Here is a 19,301-nt window from a genome sequence, read left to right as displayed (position 1 = left end):
TAATCACGCCTGTCCTGCTGTCAGTGTCTCCACTTACGGCTAAAATCACTAGTCAATGCTGATCATCATACTGAGGTATTATTGTTTAACATGATCCAACTACACATACGAGTAAACAACACACAGTGTTTATCAAAAACACAGATATTGACTCTAATCCATGAACGCGTAGTTTTTACTGTAACAACATGCTCCTCTATATCCAGCCATCAGAGAGAAAATGTTCCCTCACTCTAACGCTGACAGGAGCTGCTAGCAGCTAATACAGTCCCCTGATGAGGAAGCATGGAAGCAAACATCAGCAAAGAAAAAGAAAAATAGAGCTGAACACAATCGATGACCATGTCAAACACAACATGAACACAAACACAGCGAGGGGCCGGGGTTTAAAGGGCTAATGGCTGGGCGGTAAAAACAATCATGGAAACAGCGTGAAAGAGACCAGTACCTGATGGTTTTGATCATGCTGAGGCCCATCTCCACACAGCAGTGAGCGTGGTCCTGTCTGGGCTCAGGTAGACCAGACACACAGTAGTAACAGTCGCCCAGGATCTTTATTCGCAGACAGTGGTGCTCCTGCAACACAGACGAGTCAAACAGAACATAAAGACAGAAATGAAGCTGAGCATGTTCTTAACACACAGAACAACAACACACGGAACAACAACACACACAACAACAACACACACAGAACAACACACAGAACAACAACACACAGAACAACACACAGAACAACAACACACACAACAACACACACAACAACAACACACACAGAACAACACACAGAACAACAACACACAGAACAACAACACACAGAACAACAACACACAGAACAACAACACACGGAACAACACCACACGGAACAACACCACACGGAACAACAACACACACAACAACAACACACAGAACAACAACACACAGAACAACAACACACAGAACAACAACACACACAACAACACACAGAACAACAACACACAGAACAACAACACACAGAACAACACACAGAACAACACACAGAACAACAACACACGGAACAACAACACACACAGAACAACACACAGAACAACAACACACAGAACAACAACACACAGAACAACACACAGAACAACAACACACAGAACAACAACACACAGAACAACAACACACGGAACAACAACACACACAGAACAACACACAGAACAACACACAGAACAACAACACACAGAACAACAACACACACAGAACAACACACAGAACAACAACACACAGAACAACAACACACAGAACAACACACAGAACAACAACACACAGAACAACAACACACAGAACAACACACAGAACAACACACAGAACAACACACAGAATCAGTGTCTGGGCTTAAGTCTTCATTTGGCTGCTGGAGGATTTTTATTAAGGTTTCATGAACCAGAGATAATCACTGATCTGGTTTTGTTTCCAAACCCTTATTGCTCCCAAAGATGTGCACAGCAAAAAGCACAGCTGCACGTTTGTCACAATAATATTGGTCCATTTAAATACTTGTCAGCAACAGGAGCTTTATGATCCACATCTGTCCAGCTGTCAGACTGTCCTGCCCAGAAAAACATGCCACTGAAACTGGCAGCTGAAAGTCCCTTCGAATGCCGTCAAATTGTTTTTACCACAAAAACCTCACCGTTATTATCGACATGAGCTTAGAAGAATCTATACTTTACACTAAACAGACACATTCTGGGTAAAGAAATCAGGTTTTATCAAACCAACTGATGCACCAGGGGTCAAAGGTCAAAGTGCTTACATGTGCGAGGCGGTCGAAGCGTGCGAACAGTTCGTTCAGCATTCGCACCAGCTCCTGCGCCGACAGCGTGGTGGAGAGGTTTGTGAAGCCTTTGACGTCTGCGAAAAGAATGCTGAATAAAACAGGGACATGTCACTTTAGGGTCCAGCTGTGTCAAACATTTCATCAGCTTCACATTCTGTGGTAACACCCCTAACCCTGTGGAACTGTCTGACGGCTACAATCTGGTTCACTAGAAAATGACTGGACTTTATTATTTGTGTTCAGGTTTTGATCCGCAGCTCGGATCAGGATTTAGCCTCACCTCACATTCTCGTAGCGGTGGATGTAGATTCTGTGAAACTGGTGCTGGAGGTGTTCGTCCTCTACATTTGTCATGTCGTTGATCATTTCCAAAACTACAAAACGTGGAAGGACCGATAAGACCAGTCTCTCCTGTGGGGGAGAAGAATGAGCCGTGTCACCGCTCTGATCAACAAGGTGTGGTTTCATACAGGTGTCAACTCATTGGACTGAACTAGAAACAAAAGAGCAGCTCTATAATTCTTCATCAAACACAGAACACAATAAGATAAAAACCCATTTGGATGGTTCTGCCATGAGTAAGAAAACACAAGACCCGGGGCCAAGAGGAATCAAACGAGGACGCATGTCTCAAGTCTTAAACAGGCAAACGAGTGAAGAACAAGCTTGTAAAGACGAACTACATGAAGCTGGTCGGTAAGAACTGATTTAAAAGCCAGCCTAAGCTCCCGGAGCAGGATCCTCCAAAGCCTCCAGGCCTGCAGGAGCGACACAAACAGCCTGACGCAGTGCCACTTGGCAAAGGCAGGAACAGATTTGGAGTGGGAGCGACGCAGCGTCCCTCAGTGTTTTTTTTATCTCTTGGCCTGGGGGACCTGCAGCAGAGCCAAGCCACTGCCTCGTTCAGATACTGGATCTATTCAGAGCAGCCCAGAAGTCTCTGATCTTACACCACACAAACAAAGCAGCCCTGAAACCTCTTCATCCTAAAACTGTCAGTGGGCTGAGATTAGTCGATCGTACTCTGAGTCAAATAACTTTGCTCTTTTGAGCTGATGCTCTTTTAAAACCAAGTGGAAACGTCTGAGGCCCAAAGCCTGGATTATCTCCACTCTGAATAAAAATACATCCCAACTACACTGAGGCTGAAAAATCTTCTTTCTTTGTTAAAAATCTGAAACGAAGCTTTAACCTAAAGAACATTAAGTCTGTGGGGACCAGGATGCAGAGTGTGTGTTGTGTTTGTTGGAGTGAGGTGGGCACTTGGCTAGGTGGTGGGCGGGGCTAATAATCACACAGGTGAGCATCAGCACATTGTACAGAAACATTCCCTGTTTGGAGGGAATGTTTCGTGCAGCTTTCCATTAAAAAAAATAATCGTCCGACCTCTGTGAAGTGTTTACTCTGCAGGAAATACAACAGTAGAAGAAGAAGTTCGTCTGATTGGGTCGAGGGTTCTGTGGATTCTGGCTTCGTTCATCTTTCCAAACTCAAACTCAAGTTTCAACAACTGGTTGTTTGGAGCCTTTGGACCAACAGGGCATCAACAATCCTTAAATCTTTGAAAGTCGTGTCAGCCACGGACCAGTTTGGTTTTGGTGCCACCATGTTTCTGTGCCCCCTGGAAACTCAGCCCGTCACCTAAAGTTTCCCCCACGTGGGTCAGAAAGAATCTATTTATTCCAACAGGAGACAAACGATGGATCAAGTGTTTCCATGGCCAATATTTTCTTATTGATTGGATTATTAAAGGTTTACACCCCCCCACCCATTCCCATTGGAAACTCCCTCTGGTCAGACTGGTCTGTTCCCACTGAGGTGGTCACATGATGCAGCTTTATTCTGATTGGCTGTTATTTCAAATATTAGTGGAGTATCACTGGTGCAAATCGACCACTGAAGGTCTGGTTAGAAAAACACAGCTGCTGCTGCTACGAAGATGAAATAAAACACCCGAACTACGATGTGTCATAGTTGAAGCTGTGTTTGTTTGAAAATGTTCATTTCCAGTTGGCCCCAGTAAAACCTCAGGAAAGCGTTTCTGCCAGCACACAGCCTGGGACGCTGTGCATGAAAGCTGATTGGACAGCTTCACTGAAACGTGACAGCACCTGTGTTTCAGGTTGTTCAGCTCTCAGCTTAGCCCGCTGACCTGGTGCTGACCTGGTGCTGACCTGGTGCTGACCTGGTGCTGACCTGGACAGCAGAGCAGTGTGTCCCCAGACCCAGGTCCAGACAGACAAACACTGCTGCTGCGTCACAATGAAGCTGATTCTAATCGATAATTTGCCTTTGACGTCTGTGCTGATTTGCTCTGAACTCTCTTCCCAGCAGCCTGGACGACACGTCACAGATGATAAAACACTCATGTGACTCATCGACATGTGACTAAAACCTGCATTAAACGTTGATTGTTGATCATCAGAACATGTTCAGCTTTAGATTCGGTTGTTTTCTGTCCTCACACACACACAGAAGAAGCCTCAGTGTCCTTACATGTTGACAGAAATACCAGGTTCTGATTGGCTCACGTTAAGGCGTTCTGTTCCAGGCAGGGTTCTGTCTCACTCCATTACAACCATCCCTGAGCTTATCAGAGCCGAACCCTTCCAGGAAACGGCGTAAAAGCTTTCTGTGGTGTCTCGTGGCCTCAGGAGGATCCTCTCCACAGTGTAAACACAGCTCACTATCTGTCACTGTGTGTGTGTGTGTGTGTGTGTGTGTGTGTGTGCCAGTTAATAGCTCCATTAGTGTGTTCGTGACTTCTGTGTCCATCTAACTCATACACTACAGTATGTTTCTGAGGGTGCTGCCTCGTCTGCAGGAGAAGTTTTGTTGTTCATGCCTTCAGTCAGGGGGCACAGGGCACCATGGACGTCTGCAGCAGGTGTTGATCTCAAAGGTAAAAATGACCCAGGCTCTTGTCAGGACTCACCTGTCTCTGGTTTTCTGTCTCGAGTCGCAGCCGAGCCTCGATGCAGCGCCGCGTCTCCAGAAAGGCCTGACGCTGAGCGCGGTCAGACAGGTAACTGATGAATATCCCAGCAGTGTTCATACACATGAACAGCACAGCCTGAGCCGCTACCTGAAACACACACACACACAGACAGACAGAAGAGTGATTAGTCCACCCATCATCTAGACCCCCTTAGTCCTAACCAGGGTCCCAGGGATCTGCTGGAGCCTATCCCAGCTCTCTTTGGGTGAAAGGCAGGGGTCCACCCTGGACAGGTCCCCAGTCCATCACAGGGCCACATAGAGACAAACAACCTCACACACTCACACTCACTCCTATGGGCAATTTAGAGTCACCAATCAACCTGACATACATGTTTTTGGACTGTGGGAGGAAACCAGAGTACCTGGAGAAAACCCACACAAGCACAGGGAGAACATGCAGACTCCACACAGAAAGGTCCCGGTCCACCGGGGTTCAAACCCACAACCTTTAAACTCTGAGTGCAACACCACTCCTCCAACGTGCCGCCCCGTGTGCAAACAAATACAGCGTGAACAGTGTTGATCTCAGTCAAATTACTACATCCAAGATGTGTCTCTTTTCAGCTGCTGCACTGTGGTGTCTCCTCAGCTCCAAGGCAGCCCAGCACCATCATGGACCTGATGTCCAAACCCGAGCACCAGCAGATGAAGCACCCTGACTCCACCTGATGCTGCAGGTGGGTTTCATTTATGTACCTGAGTTATCACTGCCTGTGAAATGATGAGTGACTTTACAACCTCTGCAAAGACGAATGGATGAATATTTCAAAATAAAAAAAAAAATCCTCTTCCACTTCCTTATAATCGCCCCTCCAGAATAAAGTATCAATAATTAATAATAATTCCTAATACAGATTTCATCATTGTAGTTAAAGACCAATATTTCACAAAAAACTCTGAGCTGACTTTCATATTTTCACCCCCATTAAAAATTCGATTTGAAAAATGTCTGTCGGCTTGTTCCATGTTATTAATTCATGCTCTCACACAATCCAGTGATTGTCCCATTTTCTCCAATTAATAGCATCTGCTTATTTATTCCACTTTCATTCCCAAATGTCACCCAGTGTTAAACACAATGCTGTGGTGTTTTTTGACATTTAGCAGAGGGAGCTGTGAGCTAATTAAGCCATTACAGAGCAGCATTTAATATTCTGCAGTAATTTGAGGCCACAGATTATTCAGGTGGGGGAAGAAAATGAGTATTTTGAGTGAACAAATTAGTCATTTGGAGTGTGATTTGAAATCTGAGGGCACACATGACCACTTTGAGGGCGAAGCCTCAGCAGCAGCTCTTGTGAAGGATGACGTTCAAAACGCCGAAGCCTTTCATCAGCCTGTAAAGTCGAGAGCAGCGATCAGAGAGCAGCTGATGTAACACCCTGCAACGCCGCCGTCCTCCTCGGCCGCACCAGGGATTTCACCGCCTCCTCCTCCTCCTCCTCCTCCTCCTCCTCCTCCTCCTCCTCCTCCTCCTCCGCTTGGACTGATGGAGCTTTACGTGACGCAAGTGTTAAAACAGGCTGGCTGAGAGTCCAAGACATCACACAGAGTAACAGCTGCTTCACACACACACACACACACACACACACACACACACACCAGCTGTCTGAGCTGTGTAAAGTCCAATCAGACATCAGTCAAAACGCAAGTGGATCAGGATCAGTGACACCTCAAAAACACACTACATGACCCAAGGTACACACAACAACATCACACTGAACACACTACTGGCCCCACTACTGGCCCCACTACTGGCCCCACTACTGGCCCCACTACTGGCCCCACTACTGGTCCCACTGCTGATTAATCATGATTTCCCAGGCAGACTGAAGGTGTACTTGTTGAACACAGAAATCTATGTGGCTCAGAGCGACAGGGTAACTATAAAGCCTTCCCATTGCTCCCTGTGTTCTGGCTTCAGCAGGACTGTGATAAAAAACCTCCAGCAGACAGTTCAGTCCTGTGTCGCTGAGAGAGAAGGGGAATAGCTGCACTGATGGAGCATGGAGAGGGTTTTCTGAGATCTGCTGCTCTCCACAAAGCAACGAGGGCAGTGTTTTCAAAGAGGCCTTTCCCCGACAGGACCTGATAGAGACATATCTGAGCTGCTTATTGAGACGGTGACGGCCACTGACTTGGTTCATTTAAGACGTTTTCACCACAAAACCATCAGTCACCTGATCTGGTCAGATGTTTGTTTTGCAGCTTTTGCATTAAAGGTTTGTTCAAACCCAAACTCTAGTTCCTCAAAATGACGTGTGTGAACCAGATGTATAATATCACCTGTTTAGGTTCATTTAGGTCTTAGTGTCTTCTGACCACGGTGGAGGTGGAAAGGCCAGTGTCTGCATATCAGCACAAACACAGCCCCAGAGTCTGTTTCATATTTAAAACTGACATTTAAAGCATGTAGGAGTGTGAGAGCATTCCTTTAAGCTACACACACACACACACACACACACACACACACACACACACACACACACTCCTTCTCCCCTGAGACCCTTCCGAGCTGAGGAGCCTCCCAGTGCATTACGTTACTGTGTGTTATTGTGAATCTCTCCCAGGACGCCATCAGCACTGATTCAATTTCTGCGTCGCCCCCTGAAGGCCTCTGCTCCTCCCATGGAGATGAAAATTAAACCCCGTAAGCCGCGGCAGCTGCGGCAGCTGTGGCGGCGTCCATGTTGTTTTGGAAAAGAGCAGCGCCCGCTCGCCATAAAGGGCATCAGCATGGAGACCGCTGGTGCCCTCATTAAAGGAAAATGCCAGTGATGTGGATGTTTTTAACAAGGCCTCATTAAGAGCAGTGGGCAGGAAGAGGCGCAGCTTTACAAACAGCTACATGGAAAATAATCAGGCAGGGTTAATAATAGGAATAATTATCATCATGTTTCCACTTTGATTCGAGGCTGAGCGGCGGCGTACGCTACGACACGGACCATAAACACACGCCTGACCTGCAGACTGAACAAGGCACAGAGAGACGTAAGAAACCATGAGAGTGACATTCAAACGTCTCCGATCCACGATAAGAAGCTGAGCAAAGGACCTGGGACCACGAGAGAACATGTCTCAGGATGAAACACTGGAGCCTTCAACTCCCATGAGGCCACTCGACAACTGAGCCCCCCCGGAAAAGGAACGGCAAGGAGCCGACCAAACAAACGAAGAAATACAGAAGGAGATAACAAAGCACACGTATTTGTGTGGTTCCAGCAGCCTTGTTGATCTTTAGCTATGGATCTTCAGCTGTGGGCCTCCATCAGCACCACCTCTCAAACCTGAGCTGTCACAGTCCTGATTAAATCCAAAGTCCAGCCTCCATACTTTGCCTTAAGGACCTAACCTCCTGCATTAGACCTGAAAACAAACACTGCTCTCCTAAAAAGAACCAGCCCAGCCCAAAAATCTTTAGTCCTGCTCTTCAAACCTGAGCTCTGGTGACGTCGTACTTCACGGAGGTGGAGGCGAGTGTGGGAACTCTCCACAGGATGACGTCACGCTCCAACACAGCAGCGTGATTCAGACAGGGCGGGAAAACACACACACACACACACACACACACACGGTGCCACCCGGCATCAATTTCTCAGAGATATCAGTTTCCCTCCGGCACAGAGCCTGGACCTACTGTGCCACAGTCATGAAAGATGCTTTACAGAATTACACATGCGCTTCAGAGGAAGGTGTCGCGGCGACACGGCCGGCCCGGTTCGACCTGCCTCAGGATCCGATGACAGCTGTTTGAAACAAACGAAGGGACTCCATCACCTGCGGCTCCGAGCTACAGACATCGGCCGATTAACTGGGCGTCAGTGACCTGCTGATGAAGCTGCTCCAGCACACGTGAAATTGAACATGACACACACAGCCTCCATTAATCATTCAGTATCCCTCAGATGTCTGCGGATGGAATAACAAAGTGCAAACTGTTCATTCTCCATCAGAACCAGGACAGGACCATGATCTGAGCAGCATTAAACAGTTCAGGGTCTCCTCACTGGACAAATAAAGGTCGGTCAGACTGTTTCCTAAAGCAGTGACTGAGCAGCAAACAGTCAGCAGAGCCACATTTCAAACACTAGGGACTCTTCCAGGAGGCACAGACAGCTCATCAGGACTCTGGATCTTAACCCTGGACTTCAGACTCAAAGTCCTGCCCCTTGTCTTCATCAGTCAACCTCAACCACAACAACAAACCACGTCAAACTGGAAAATCAGGCCTCGACCCAAACTGCAATTACACTTCCTCACAAACTGTACTCAGCGTTGTACTGTAGTAGTACTGTAGTAGTATTACACTGTTACTGTCAAAGTCTATTCTAGGACTCCAGATCGGCTAAATTTAAAATGTTTCCAACGTTAAATACAGTTTGAAAGGTTCCCTGATTTGGGTGTTTTATGCCAGTCAGCAGAAAAACACTGGAGTTCAGGTTGAACCCTAACGCAGAAGGTTTCAGCTGTGCTCTAAATCTGAACCCAGTGACGTGTGACCCACTTCTATATGTTTGTTATCTGCATCCTTATGGGGCCAGTTCAGCAGAGACAGCTGGTCCATGGCAGCTGGTCTCAGTCCCTGTTAGTACTGAGTCAGCCCAGCTCAGCTGGTCTTTGGAGTAAAATGGCATTTCTCACAGTGGACTTGTGGGACTGGGCTGGTGTCAACAGTTAATCAATCATAATAAATAATAATAATAATAAATAAATAATTCAGCAGTGTTTGTGTTCAGATGATGCTGTGTTTGAAAGAAACAGGCCACACATGCACCTCCCAGACCTGGGTTCTTCTTCACTCGACATCCAAATCCACTGTGCACACATGCATCAAAATAACCTCAGGCCTTTTGGCTAAATCCTGCAGGTTGGGTCTATATATGCAGCAGGAAGTAACAGCAGCAAACAGTCAGAGCTTCTCCTCCACTGTGGTTCTGTCCCAGAGCCAGAAAAACATCTGTGGACCAGTTTCTGCAGCTTCTTTGTGACTGAAGATCACATCAGTCCAACCCTGGTCCTTAGATCTGCTGGTTTTCCAGGTGTCCAACACCAACACCAACACCTGGGAGAAAGCTCATGGAAATGCAGCCCCCAGCATCAGCCCTGAGTGTTAGAAGACTGTGAGACATTATTCTTTACATGAGCGAGTGAGACCGATGCCAGAGTAGAGGCCAGGACGGGTTTACAGTCCGAAGGGTAACCCAAGTCTGAATCATGGTGAAAAATACATCCACATGTGTTTACTGTCAGAGACAACACTGTCCCAGCTGTGTCTGTGTGAAACAACAAGCTCGGACTAAACATTTAGGACTAGACTGAGCGACTGTGCTTTGTCTGAGCTGACAGTCTCTTCTTGGCAGCTCAGGATCACAGCCGGGCTGAGTCGACACCTCAGTCAGACAGGCAGTGATGAAAACTGAGACGCTCACCAATATGGTCTGAATGTGTTATCGGAGCAGCCGATGACTGGACTCACTCTGCATCTGGGTCTGTTTGTGCTGCAGATATTTTTGCTGTGCACGTTTGAATAAGAGAGAGCAGCAGCTGAGAAATCAGCAGGAAGAGGCTTCCACCAGCCTCCTAAACCCACGTGACTTCACACTACGCACATTTACTCACAGGACATAAAGTCTCTGTCTTATTGAACCTGCTTACAGCTCCAATCAGACGCGTCCAATAAAAACTGACCCATCAGGTTCAGTTGGTTCTTCTGCTGATAAACCACATCCAGTGTCTGTGAGACGAATCTACAAAACAACATGTTTACAATCAAGTGCCAAAGCCCTCGAGGGGCAAAGGAGGAAATCAGGTGATGGTAAAGGGCATAAATCCACTTAGGGAGCAGGTCCAGGTGGACGGACAGGCCACACAGGAGACATCAGTTTGTTTCTCATTGCAAATCCCTGAGGACAGAAGTCAAGTGGAGTCAAATTTATTTCTAAGGCACATTTAACACAACTTGGTTGACCAAAGTGCTATACAGCATATAGCTGCAAAGACAAAAACAGGCAATAATAATAAAATAATAAAAAGAAGAATAAAAAGAAGAATAAAAAGAAGAATACCTCATCACTCAGTGTTAAAGGCCAATGTGCATAAAAAGGTCTTAAGGTGAGATTTTAAAATAGGAAGAGTCGGGGCCTGCCTGATGTACAGGGGCAACTCATTCCAAAGAAGCCAGGACTCTTCCAGGACTCTATGTCTGGACTCAGACTAACCCAACACACAGGCCTTAACCAGGGACTAATACACTATCAGAGCGTCAGCAGTGAGCAGAAGGCAGATGGACCATGCTTGGAGTTTTAAAGCATTCTGAGGGCAGGAGGGAGAAGCTTCTCTGGTCTGATGAGACAAGAGCTCCAAGGACCAGGCATTAACACAACAGGGTCTGGAAAAAACTGAATAGCATTTGCAGAAAAACGTTTGTGCATTAAATTCAGAATCACATGCATGTGGCTCTGGACAAGACACAGAGGTGAACTGAGGAGAGGAGCTCAGCCACTAACAGCGACCTCTGACAAACTGAAATCTAACGTTCGTGTACTTCCCCCTGTAGTGGCCTTTGGCCAGGCTTCTCCTGAGCATGTGATCCTGACATTTCCCCACAGCTCAGCCTGCAGCTCAGCAGCCTGCTCGTCTCTTGAATGTCACCTCATGGATCTAACATCTTGTTTGTTCCTCTGAAGCAGAGAGCATCTTCTGTTCCCTCGTGCTCTATCAGGCCTTTTCTACTTTGCTAAGGCTGAGGTGCAGATATCGTTAATAAAATCCTCCTTCGACGTCAACTGCACAAGTCGGCTCCTGCTCTGTCTCACAAACTAGTTTAGTCACAATAACAGACAAGGCCTCGGTCCTTAACGTGTCACTTGGCAGGACCTTCCACAGCTGCAGCTCCTGTTAAATACACGACGTAAGATAATATGATGTGGAAGCAGATATAACATGACATCAGAGGAACTTTGTTGACTCCCGTGTCTGTAAGATTTTACTGCATGTTAATGAGGGTTAATCTGCCAATCATCTTCTTCATGAATAGCTGTTAATAAGATCTTGTGTCAATCGTTAAAGCTCCAATAATAATGAGAGTAAGTCATAACGTGCAGCAGGATTTATTACAGCACTGTTGCATTATCCTGCCTCAGTTATGGTTTGTCTCAGTGTGAGTAACCGTGTGTGCTGAGGGTTATTCCCTCAGGCACAGGGCGACTGATCCCTCAGGGCAGGTAGCAGCTTTAACACGACAGCCTGAGGCAGAGGCGAAAATAGGCTGTGATACTGTATCCGCTGAAGACCGGTGCTCCCAGGAGACCTGCAGCAGACAACAAGCAGCTACAAGCCTCCAGAACAGGAGCTGTACGGTCCAATTGGTCCCAACACAGCCCTAAAGATAAAGAGCCAGCTGACGGGGACCAAACCGGAGGTAAACATTAGACTAAGTTAAATATAACACCACACCCAGACACACATCACGAGATGAGTTTCAGCTAAAATCAATTGGCTGAAACTGAAGCGACTAATGACAAGTAGCATGAAGTTTGCAGAACATTTCCAAACTACACTGAGACTCACAGTATCATCAGATAGTTAACCACTAAAACGTAGAGTATCCGACAGACCACATCCGACAGACCACACCCGACAGACCACACCCGACAGACCACACCCGACAGACCACACCCGACAGACCACACCCGACAGACCACACCCGACAGACCACATCCGACAGACTACATCTACTGCTGCTATCAATCAATTTAAGCTTTTAATTGCAATTAGTCACCTGATCTCTCATGTCTCCTAGTCCCAATGATAAAACAGACATGAAGAATCAACAGCTCCTCCTCCTTCAAACCCCTTTTCAGGCAGGATTACCAAAATCCAAAACTCACACTAGGTCCATTAGTCTCTCAGCTTCTGCAGTTATGAAACATTTGGCTGTGACACTTTTCTACTAACGCTTTCTAAAAGCTAATGGTTTTCCCGCTGCCACAGCCTTATCACACATGACAGTTGTGGTGGTTGTGTAATGCCAAGGTGTCAACCTGCACACAGCCCAGGGGAGAATTCACGGTGAGCTGGACAATTTCATTGGCAAGTGTCAAACTGCTCCGTTTAGATTCAGGGCCCCCTGCAAACAGCTCTGATAATCAGGACGAATGGCCGACGGTCGACGATGGTGCTCGGCTCCACAAACACTAACTGAGCTTTAGTCAGACACAACTGATTTAAAGGCAGTTTCATATGAAGGAAGGAGGGGACATATTTTACAGCATCCATAACGACGCTTCACTTAAATAAAGACGAAGCAGCAGAAAAACAGGATCCTGTTAATCACCAACTATAAATGATGAAGTCCAGGCAGCAACCAGGATTCTGGAACAGGAACTGAGACTGTTATTCTCATCTTCTCATGACTGAAGCTGATTATTTATTTCAATGAATCTTTTCCTTTTCCAGTCGTCTCAGAGTGCAGGGAGATTTAAAACCACGTAACTTCTGCTAAGAACAGTTTGGTCTAGACTTGTTCTCTGTTGATCGACCGACTGTTGCGGCACAATGTGAAACACAAGTTTCCTTTCGTTAAAACCTTCTAACCATCTAAACCTCTAATGAGGAATGAAAGAAACCAGAGCTCAGGCCTCAACAGGCTGGGAGTGTTGTGCAGTGAAAACCCTGACTCTCCTGTAGAACCCAAACAAAAGTGCCTTTAAAATAGTTTTACTACAAGGAGCTCTTAGAGACGACATTTAAATACCTGAATTAAAGCCTCTGGTCTTCAGCTGTACCATAAAGTTTGTCCCTTGCAGCCACCATACAACCAAGAGCCAATTAAACCAAAGCAAACTCCTGACTGGCTGCCTGACGTTGGTCTGCCCCAAAGAATCAGAAAAACCTCTCTCTGTGCAGTTTTTGCACTTTTTCCAGGTTTCCATGAAGATTTCACGACAACTCGTAACCACAACGTTTAAACTGACATATACTGAAGTCGCTGGTCGTTCATTTTACTGAGTACCTGCTGTGTTTCAGGCAGATGACAGTAATCCAGCAGTAATCTCATTAAACGCTGACCCCAGAGGAGAGCGGCGAGCACGGCTGGCTGGCGCCCGGCGCTATGAATAGATTACCGCTGGGAGGTAATCCAGTCCGAAATCATCCTCAGTGTGAGGAATAAGCCGAAAATCATCTTCACTCTGAGCTTAAACATGTTCTCTCCATCGCCTCTTGTTCTAACGGCACATTTTCCCTGGTGGTGGTGCAGAGCGCCGTCCAACGCACGGCTCCAAAACCTGCCGCAGGTGTTCAGCCGGGCTTCCTGCCCTACCCACTGCTGATCACCTGGAACTCACCTGAATCCAGGTGTTTTAGAACCTGGAAGATACCACCTCAGATGAGGGTGGGGGAAGACAAAGTGAACTGGTATCTTCCAGCTTCTGACTGGCTGAACACACCTGATCCAGGTAATCAGCGATGGTTAGGGCAGTGATAGTTGGAACATGGGTTGGGCAGCCCTGCTCTAAGGGGACACCAACAAACCCTCACTGTAGGGGTTTTCTTTGAATGTTCAGACTCAGATCTGCTTCATCCTGTCATATCTCAACAACGACTGGTATCACCCGATGAAGCTCAGCGTCACCTGCCTGGAAATACTGTATATAAACTGACAAAGCATTCACACAGTGTGAGAAGAGAAATTACTGCTCAGTCGCTACAGCTTTAAGTCAAGTCAACATAAATTTTCAGGAGCCAGTGCTGGACGTCCACGACGAGAACTAGATGAACCTTCTGCTCATGACCTACAAGAGAAAGTCTCATTTCCTCTGGTGAAACACCTTCTCACACCTGAACCACCTGGTTTGTTTGTCCCTGAGCTGAAATGCATCATGGGGACGCTGATGAGGCTCATTTCGCCGAGGCACTCCCTGCGTGATGCGGCTCAACGTTTCAACGAGTTTATCAAACGTATTTGACGTCGGAGCAGTCAGCCATCTTACTCTTTCCTGCAGCGACACAAAGAGCAGTAATGAGGCTCCGTCAGCAGCACAAAGAGAAGCTTTCCCTGAGATGAATGTCATAATGGAAGAGGAGGAGAAGGAGGCCGAGTGCTGAGTCAGCGGCTGGGGAGAAAAACTGAATGACTTGCAGTAACTTTGGAGGTCGGTGACCGCTGCTGAGCACGCAGGATCGAACGGACGCGTTTCAGTTTTCATCTCAGAAACACAGACTTCAAGAAAAAGAAGAAAGAGGGTGGAAAATTAAAACTCTCTGTATTTCCTGAAGGAGACTGACTGTGCTGTGAAACTACAGCAGGTGATTCATCAGGTCAGGTTTAGGAGCCCAGACTCAGGGGCCATAATTCCCCTGACAGACTGTTACGTTTGCTCTTACTGAAGACGAGGCCAGAGGAATAAACACAGTGACAAACGGTGAGCGAGGCCAAAATCCCGCAGGAGGTCTGGGATGGCTCTGATCCGGGTTCTAAATCAGTCTGGCAAAGTGTGTGTGTGTTACTGCTTAATCCATTTTATTCCTCCCCTTTAAGATCTTAGACATAAACATAAATTAAAAGACAGTGTAGACTCTCGAACTATAAAACTGTCCCTAAACTATAAAACAACTGCCAGTGCACAAATAGTTTCCCATTTATTGTATCTGTGGATTACAGTGCATATATTTCCTACTATCACACACTGTTACTGCTGTTCCTGCTCATTTTTCATACAGGGGCTTTAAAATGGATTATCTGCAGGAAGGGCAGCGGGTCAACAGAGGAACCTAACACCCCCAAACCCAAAGACCTTCAGTTTACGATGACATGAGACAGCTTCCTGATTTTCATCATCATTGAATTAAATGGATCAGTACTGCTGAGGGCTTTTATTTTGAAACTGAAAGCAGCATCAACAGCAAAGTTCAGTGAGAAAAGTCCAAAAACAAGAACATGTGTCTCGTTAAAGATGATGATGAAGGTTTGTACCATCAGACCAAACAGCAGATTTTTAAATGTAAGTAAACAGCAAATGATTGTAATACAGGAGGAGACTCTTATAATCCATCCATCCATCCATTTTCTATACCCGCTTTTTCCTGGCTCAGGGTCCCAGGGGTCTGCTGGAGCCTATCCCAGCTCTCTCTCGGGTGGAAGGCAGGGGTCCACCCTGGACAGGTCACCAGTCCATCGCAGGGCCACATATAGACACACAAAGACAAACAACCTCACACACTCACGGCTCTTATAATATCTCAGAATATTTAAACGACACTCTGGCAGATCTGCAGAGACTCTTCAGATGCATCCTGTGATAAAAACAGCCTGTTTTGATGGCGAAGCTGTAATAACACTTGCTGATTTCTAAATGGATGAAAAGTGTTTGTGTCCTGCCCTGATTTGGAGGCTGATATGTGACAGAAGACTGAGGAGGGAGGACGGTAAAAGCTTTGGGCTCTGAAGCCTTTTTTTGGAAACGTCTGCGAGGTCAGAAAGTGAAAGTGTTTCTGGAAAACTCTGCCATTAAAAGCTCAAAAAGCTGCAGCTCACGGCCCCGACCCTTCATTAAATATTAAGAGCAGCTGAGTGCAGTGTCTGGTAACGGCAAGATCGTCTGAGATCAACCGCATGAAACCAGCAGGATGGAGGAGGGCGAACGAGAGGTGGGGTCGAGGCAGAGACTCGTCCCAGTCCTCCGGTCTTCCTGGTCCCGCAGAAAGGATTTGTCAGGGGGAGGCGAGGAAAGACGTGAATGAGTTTCGTAAAGTTTCATCGAAAGCTTCCTGCTACTTCTGATTATATCACATAGAGAGACTGTGACGGACGTCTCAGCTGCAGAGCTGAAGCTGCTTCTGCTGCAGTGCAAACCTTCCCATGAGCCACCACACACACACACACACACACACACACACACACACACACACACACACACACACACACACACACACACACACACACACACACACACACACACCCTCACACACACACACACACACAAAAGCAGTAACATACAATTACTGTCTGTGGATGAAACCTGTGGTTAATTTCCAGATGCAGCTGTTGGAATAATCCCGAAGCCAATTCTGCTTTTTGTGTTTGCTGTGCACTTTATTCAGCACCTCATTATTTTTAGGTTCATTGAAATCTGTAAATGAAGTCGTGATAGAAAAACCCTGATCGCTGCTCCACCACAAACAGACCTGACATGCTAGAAGAGAGAAACAGCTTTGACTGCACTTGTCTGCCTGAAAACAGCGAAGCCTTTCTGGGGCCAAAGCTCAGAGACTGCACCTCATGCGGTCGTCTTGTGACATCCACTCTTTGCCTTTGTGTCTGTTTTCTCCTCTATCTCTTCGGTGCAGCCGGCGCTCCAGGTGAGCCGGGTTTGACCTTGAAAGAGGAAGCGGCTGCGAGCCCGGACCAGCGGGTGGGAAGCTCAGTGTGTGTGTGAATGTGAAGACAAGACAGTGCTGCTGATGGGTTTATAATGCTCTGAGCGTCACACACCCTCCTCCGCCGCCCACAGCAGCCCGCTCTGTTGTTTACTGATGCCTCTGCTCATTTAGCAGCTAGTGAAAGGCTAAATGGCTCGTGCACAAAGGCAGCCATCAATACAGGAGCAAACCAGAATTCAGTCTATTTAGGCTGCACTCGGGGGGAAAAAGGACGAGCAGCGGGTCAATATGAGCTTACAGTTTAGAGTGTGAAGATGGGACATGATTGTGCTGGTGTGAAGGTTTCAAAGGAAAGGCAGCGGTCAATATCGACGCCTTCGATGCACCGGAGACAAAGGATGTGGGGCCAACAGGGACCACGAGGGGCTCTAACGTGCCCGATCAATCGAGCCTATTCTGGGTCTGACGAGAAGCATCAGGCTCAGAGATGGAGAGAGAGGCAGAGGAGTCTGAAAAGGAGCATTAGAAGATAAAACACAGCCAGACGTTCATTACACAGGGACATCAGAGCAGTGAACCACTCATTTACACATCCTGCAGGGAAAATATGCATCTTCAAGGAAACTGTACTTCAGAGAAATGTTTCATTAACAGACCCCAGCTCAGACAGATGGAGGTGGTCTGTGTGAAGGCACTGGTCTGGATCCAGCAGCACACAGGCTTTAACGTGTCGCTACTGTCCAACCTCCACGGTCATCAAACTCTATCATCTCCTGCATTGTATTCACAAAAAAGGGCCCAATCTAATTGCAGTGATGGAACCAGGTGACGCTGGAGAGAGGGAGAGTCACATGACCAAGCTAACAAAGAAAAATCCATCACTATCCATCAAACCCTGAGGCTTAAATGGAGTCAGACTGATTCCATGCTTTGAGTTGTCACACACACAACAGGTTTGTCTATTAACCCCAGCTCATAAAACCACATGTAGAAATAATGTGTTAGACATGATGAGCCCTGTGGACACAGCAGCCACGTTTAGTCTACACCTCAACTGTTTAAGGTGCTGATCTGACCCTCCACTGTTTAAGGTGCTGACCTGACCCTCGACTGTTTAAGGTGCTGATCTGACCCTCCACTGTTTAAGGTGCTGATCTGACCCTCCACTGTTTAAGGTGCTGACCTGACCCTCGACTGTTTAAGGTGCTGATCTGACCCTCCACTGTTTAAGGTGCTGACCTGACCCTCGACTGTTTAAGGTGCTGATCTGACCCTCCACTGTTTAAGGTGCTGACCTGACCCTCGACTGTTTAAGGTGCTGATCTGACCCTCCACTGTTTAAGGTGCTGACCTGACCCTCGACTGTTTAAGGTGCTGACCTGACCCTCGACTGTTTAAGGTGCTGACCTGACCCTCGACTGTTTAAGGTGCTGATCTGACCCTCGACTGTTTAAGGTGCTGACCTGACCCTCGACTGTTTAAGGTGCTGATCTGACCCTCCACTGTTTAAGGTGCTGACCTGACCCTCGACTGTTTAAGGTGCTGATCTGACCCTCCACTGTTTAAGGTGCTGACCTGACCCTCGACTGTTTAAGGTGCTGACCTGACCCTCGACTGTTTAAGGTGCTGATCTGACCCTCGACTGTTTAAGGTGCTGATCTGACCCTCGACTGTTTAAGGTGCTGACCTGACCCTCGACTGTTTAAGGTGCTGATCTGACCCTCGACTGTTTAAGGTGCTGATCTGACCCTCCACTGTTTAAGGTGCTGACCTGACCCTCGACTGTTTAAGGTGCTGACCTGACCCTCGACTGTTTAAGGTGCTGATCTGACCCTCCACTGTTTAAGGTGCTGACCTGACCCTCGACTGTTTAAGGTGCTGATCTGACCCTCGACTGTTTAAGGTGCTGACCTGGCCCTCCACTGTTTAAGGTGCTGATCTGACGTCTTTACATGATCTACTCTGACAGGAGGCTCCACTCACTGTGAAATGTTTTCACTCTGCCACAAATAAAACAGAAGAACAAGCTTTTCATCCTCCCATGGAAACTTATATATATATTAAAACAAAAACGTCGTATCAGCCACAGACCAGTTTGGTTTTGGTGCCTCTATGTTTC

General features: G+C 47.0%; 2 protein-coding genes across 12 annotated transcripts in view; one reads left to right on the top strand and one right to left on the bottom strand.

Annotated features, from left to right (window-relative positions):
* Nucleotides 1-19,301, top strand: part of LOC113134345 (zinc finger protein 62 homolog) — a 757,491-nt gene that overhangs the window by 264,795 nt on the left and 473,395 nt on the right. The gene's annotated exons all lie outside the window — the stretch shown is intronic.
* Nucleotides 1-19,301, bottom strand: part of adcy8 (adenylate cyclase 8 (brain)) — a 48,010-nt gene that overhangs the window by 24,593 nt on the left and 4,116 nt on the right. For both annotated transcript variants that reach the window (XM_026313698.1, XM_026313697.1), the window contains exons 2-5: nucleotides 4,737-4,886; nucleotides 2,082-2,212; nucleotides 1,778-1,889; nucleotides 449-576 (exon numbers count right to left, since the gene is read on the bottom strand). In XM_026313698.1, coding sequence (XP_026169483.1) covers nucleotides 449-576; nucleotides 1,778-1,889; nucleotides 2,082-2,212; nucleotides 4,737-4,886 — 521 coding nt within the window. The remainder of the gene's footprint in view (nucleotides 1-448; nucleotides 577-1,777; nucleotides 1,890-2,081; nucleotides 2,213-4,736; nucleotides 4,887-19,301) is intronic.

The sequence above is a fragment of the Mastacembelus armatus genome, chromosome 17 (assembly GCF_900324485.2).
Source record: "Mastacembelus armatus chromosome 17, fMasArm1.2, whole genome shotgun sequence".
Taxonomy (NCBI): Eukaryota; Metazoa; Chordata; class Actinopteri; order Synbranchiformes; family Mastacembelidae; genus Mastacembelus; species Mastacembelus armatus.
The sequence above is the reverse complement of the archived record's forward strand: the minus strand, read 5'-3'. Positions and strand labels throughout refer to the sequence as shown.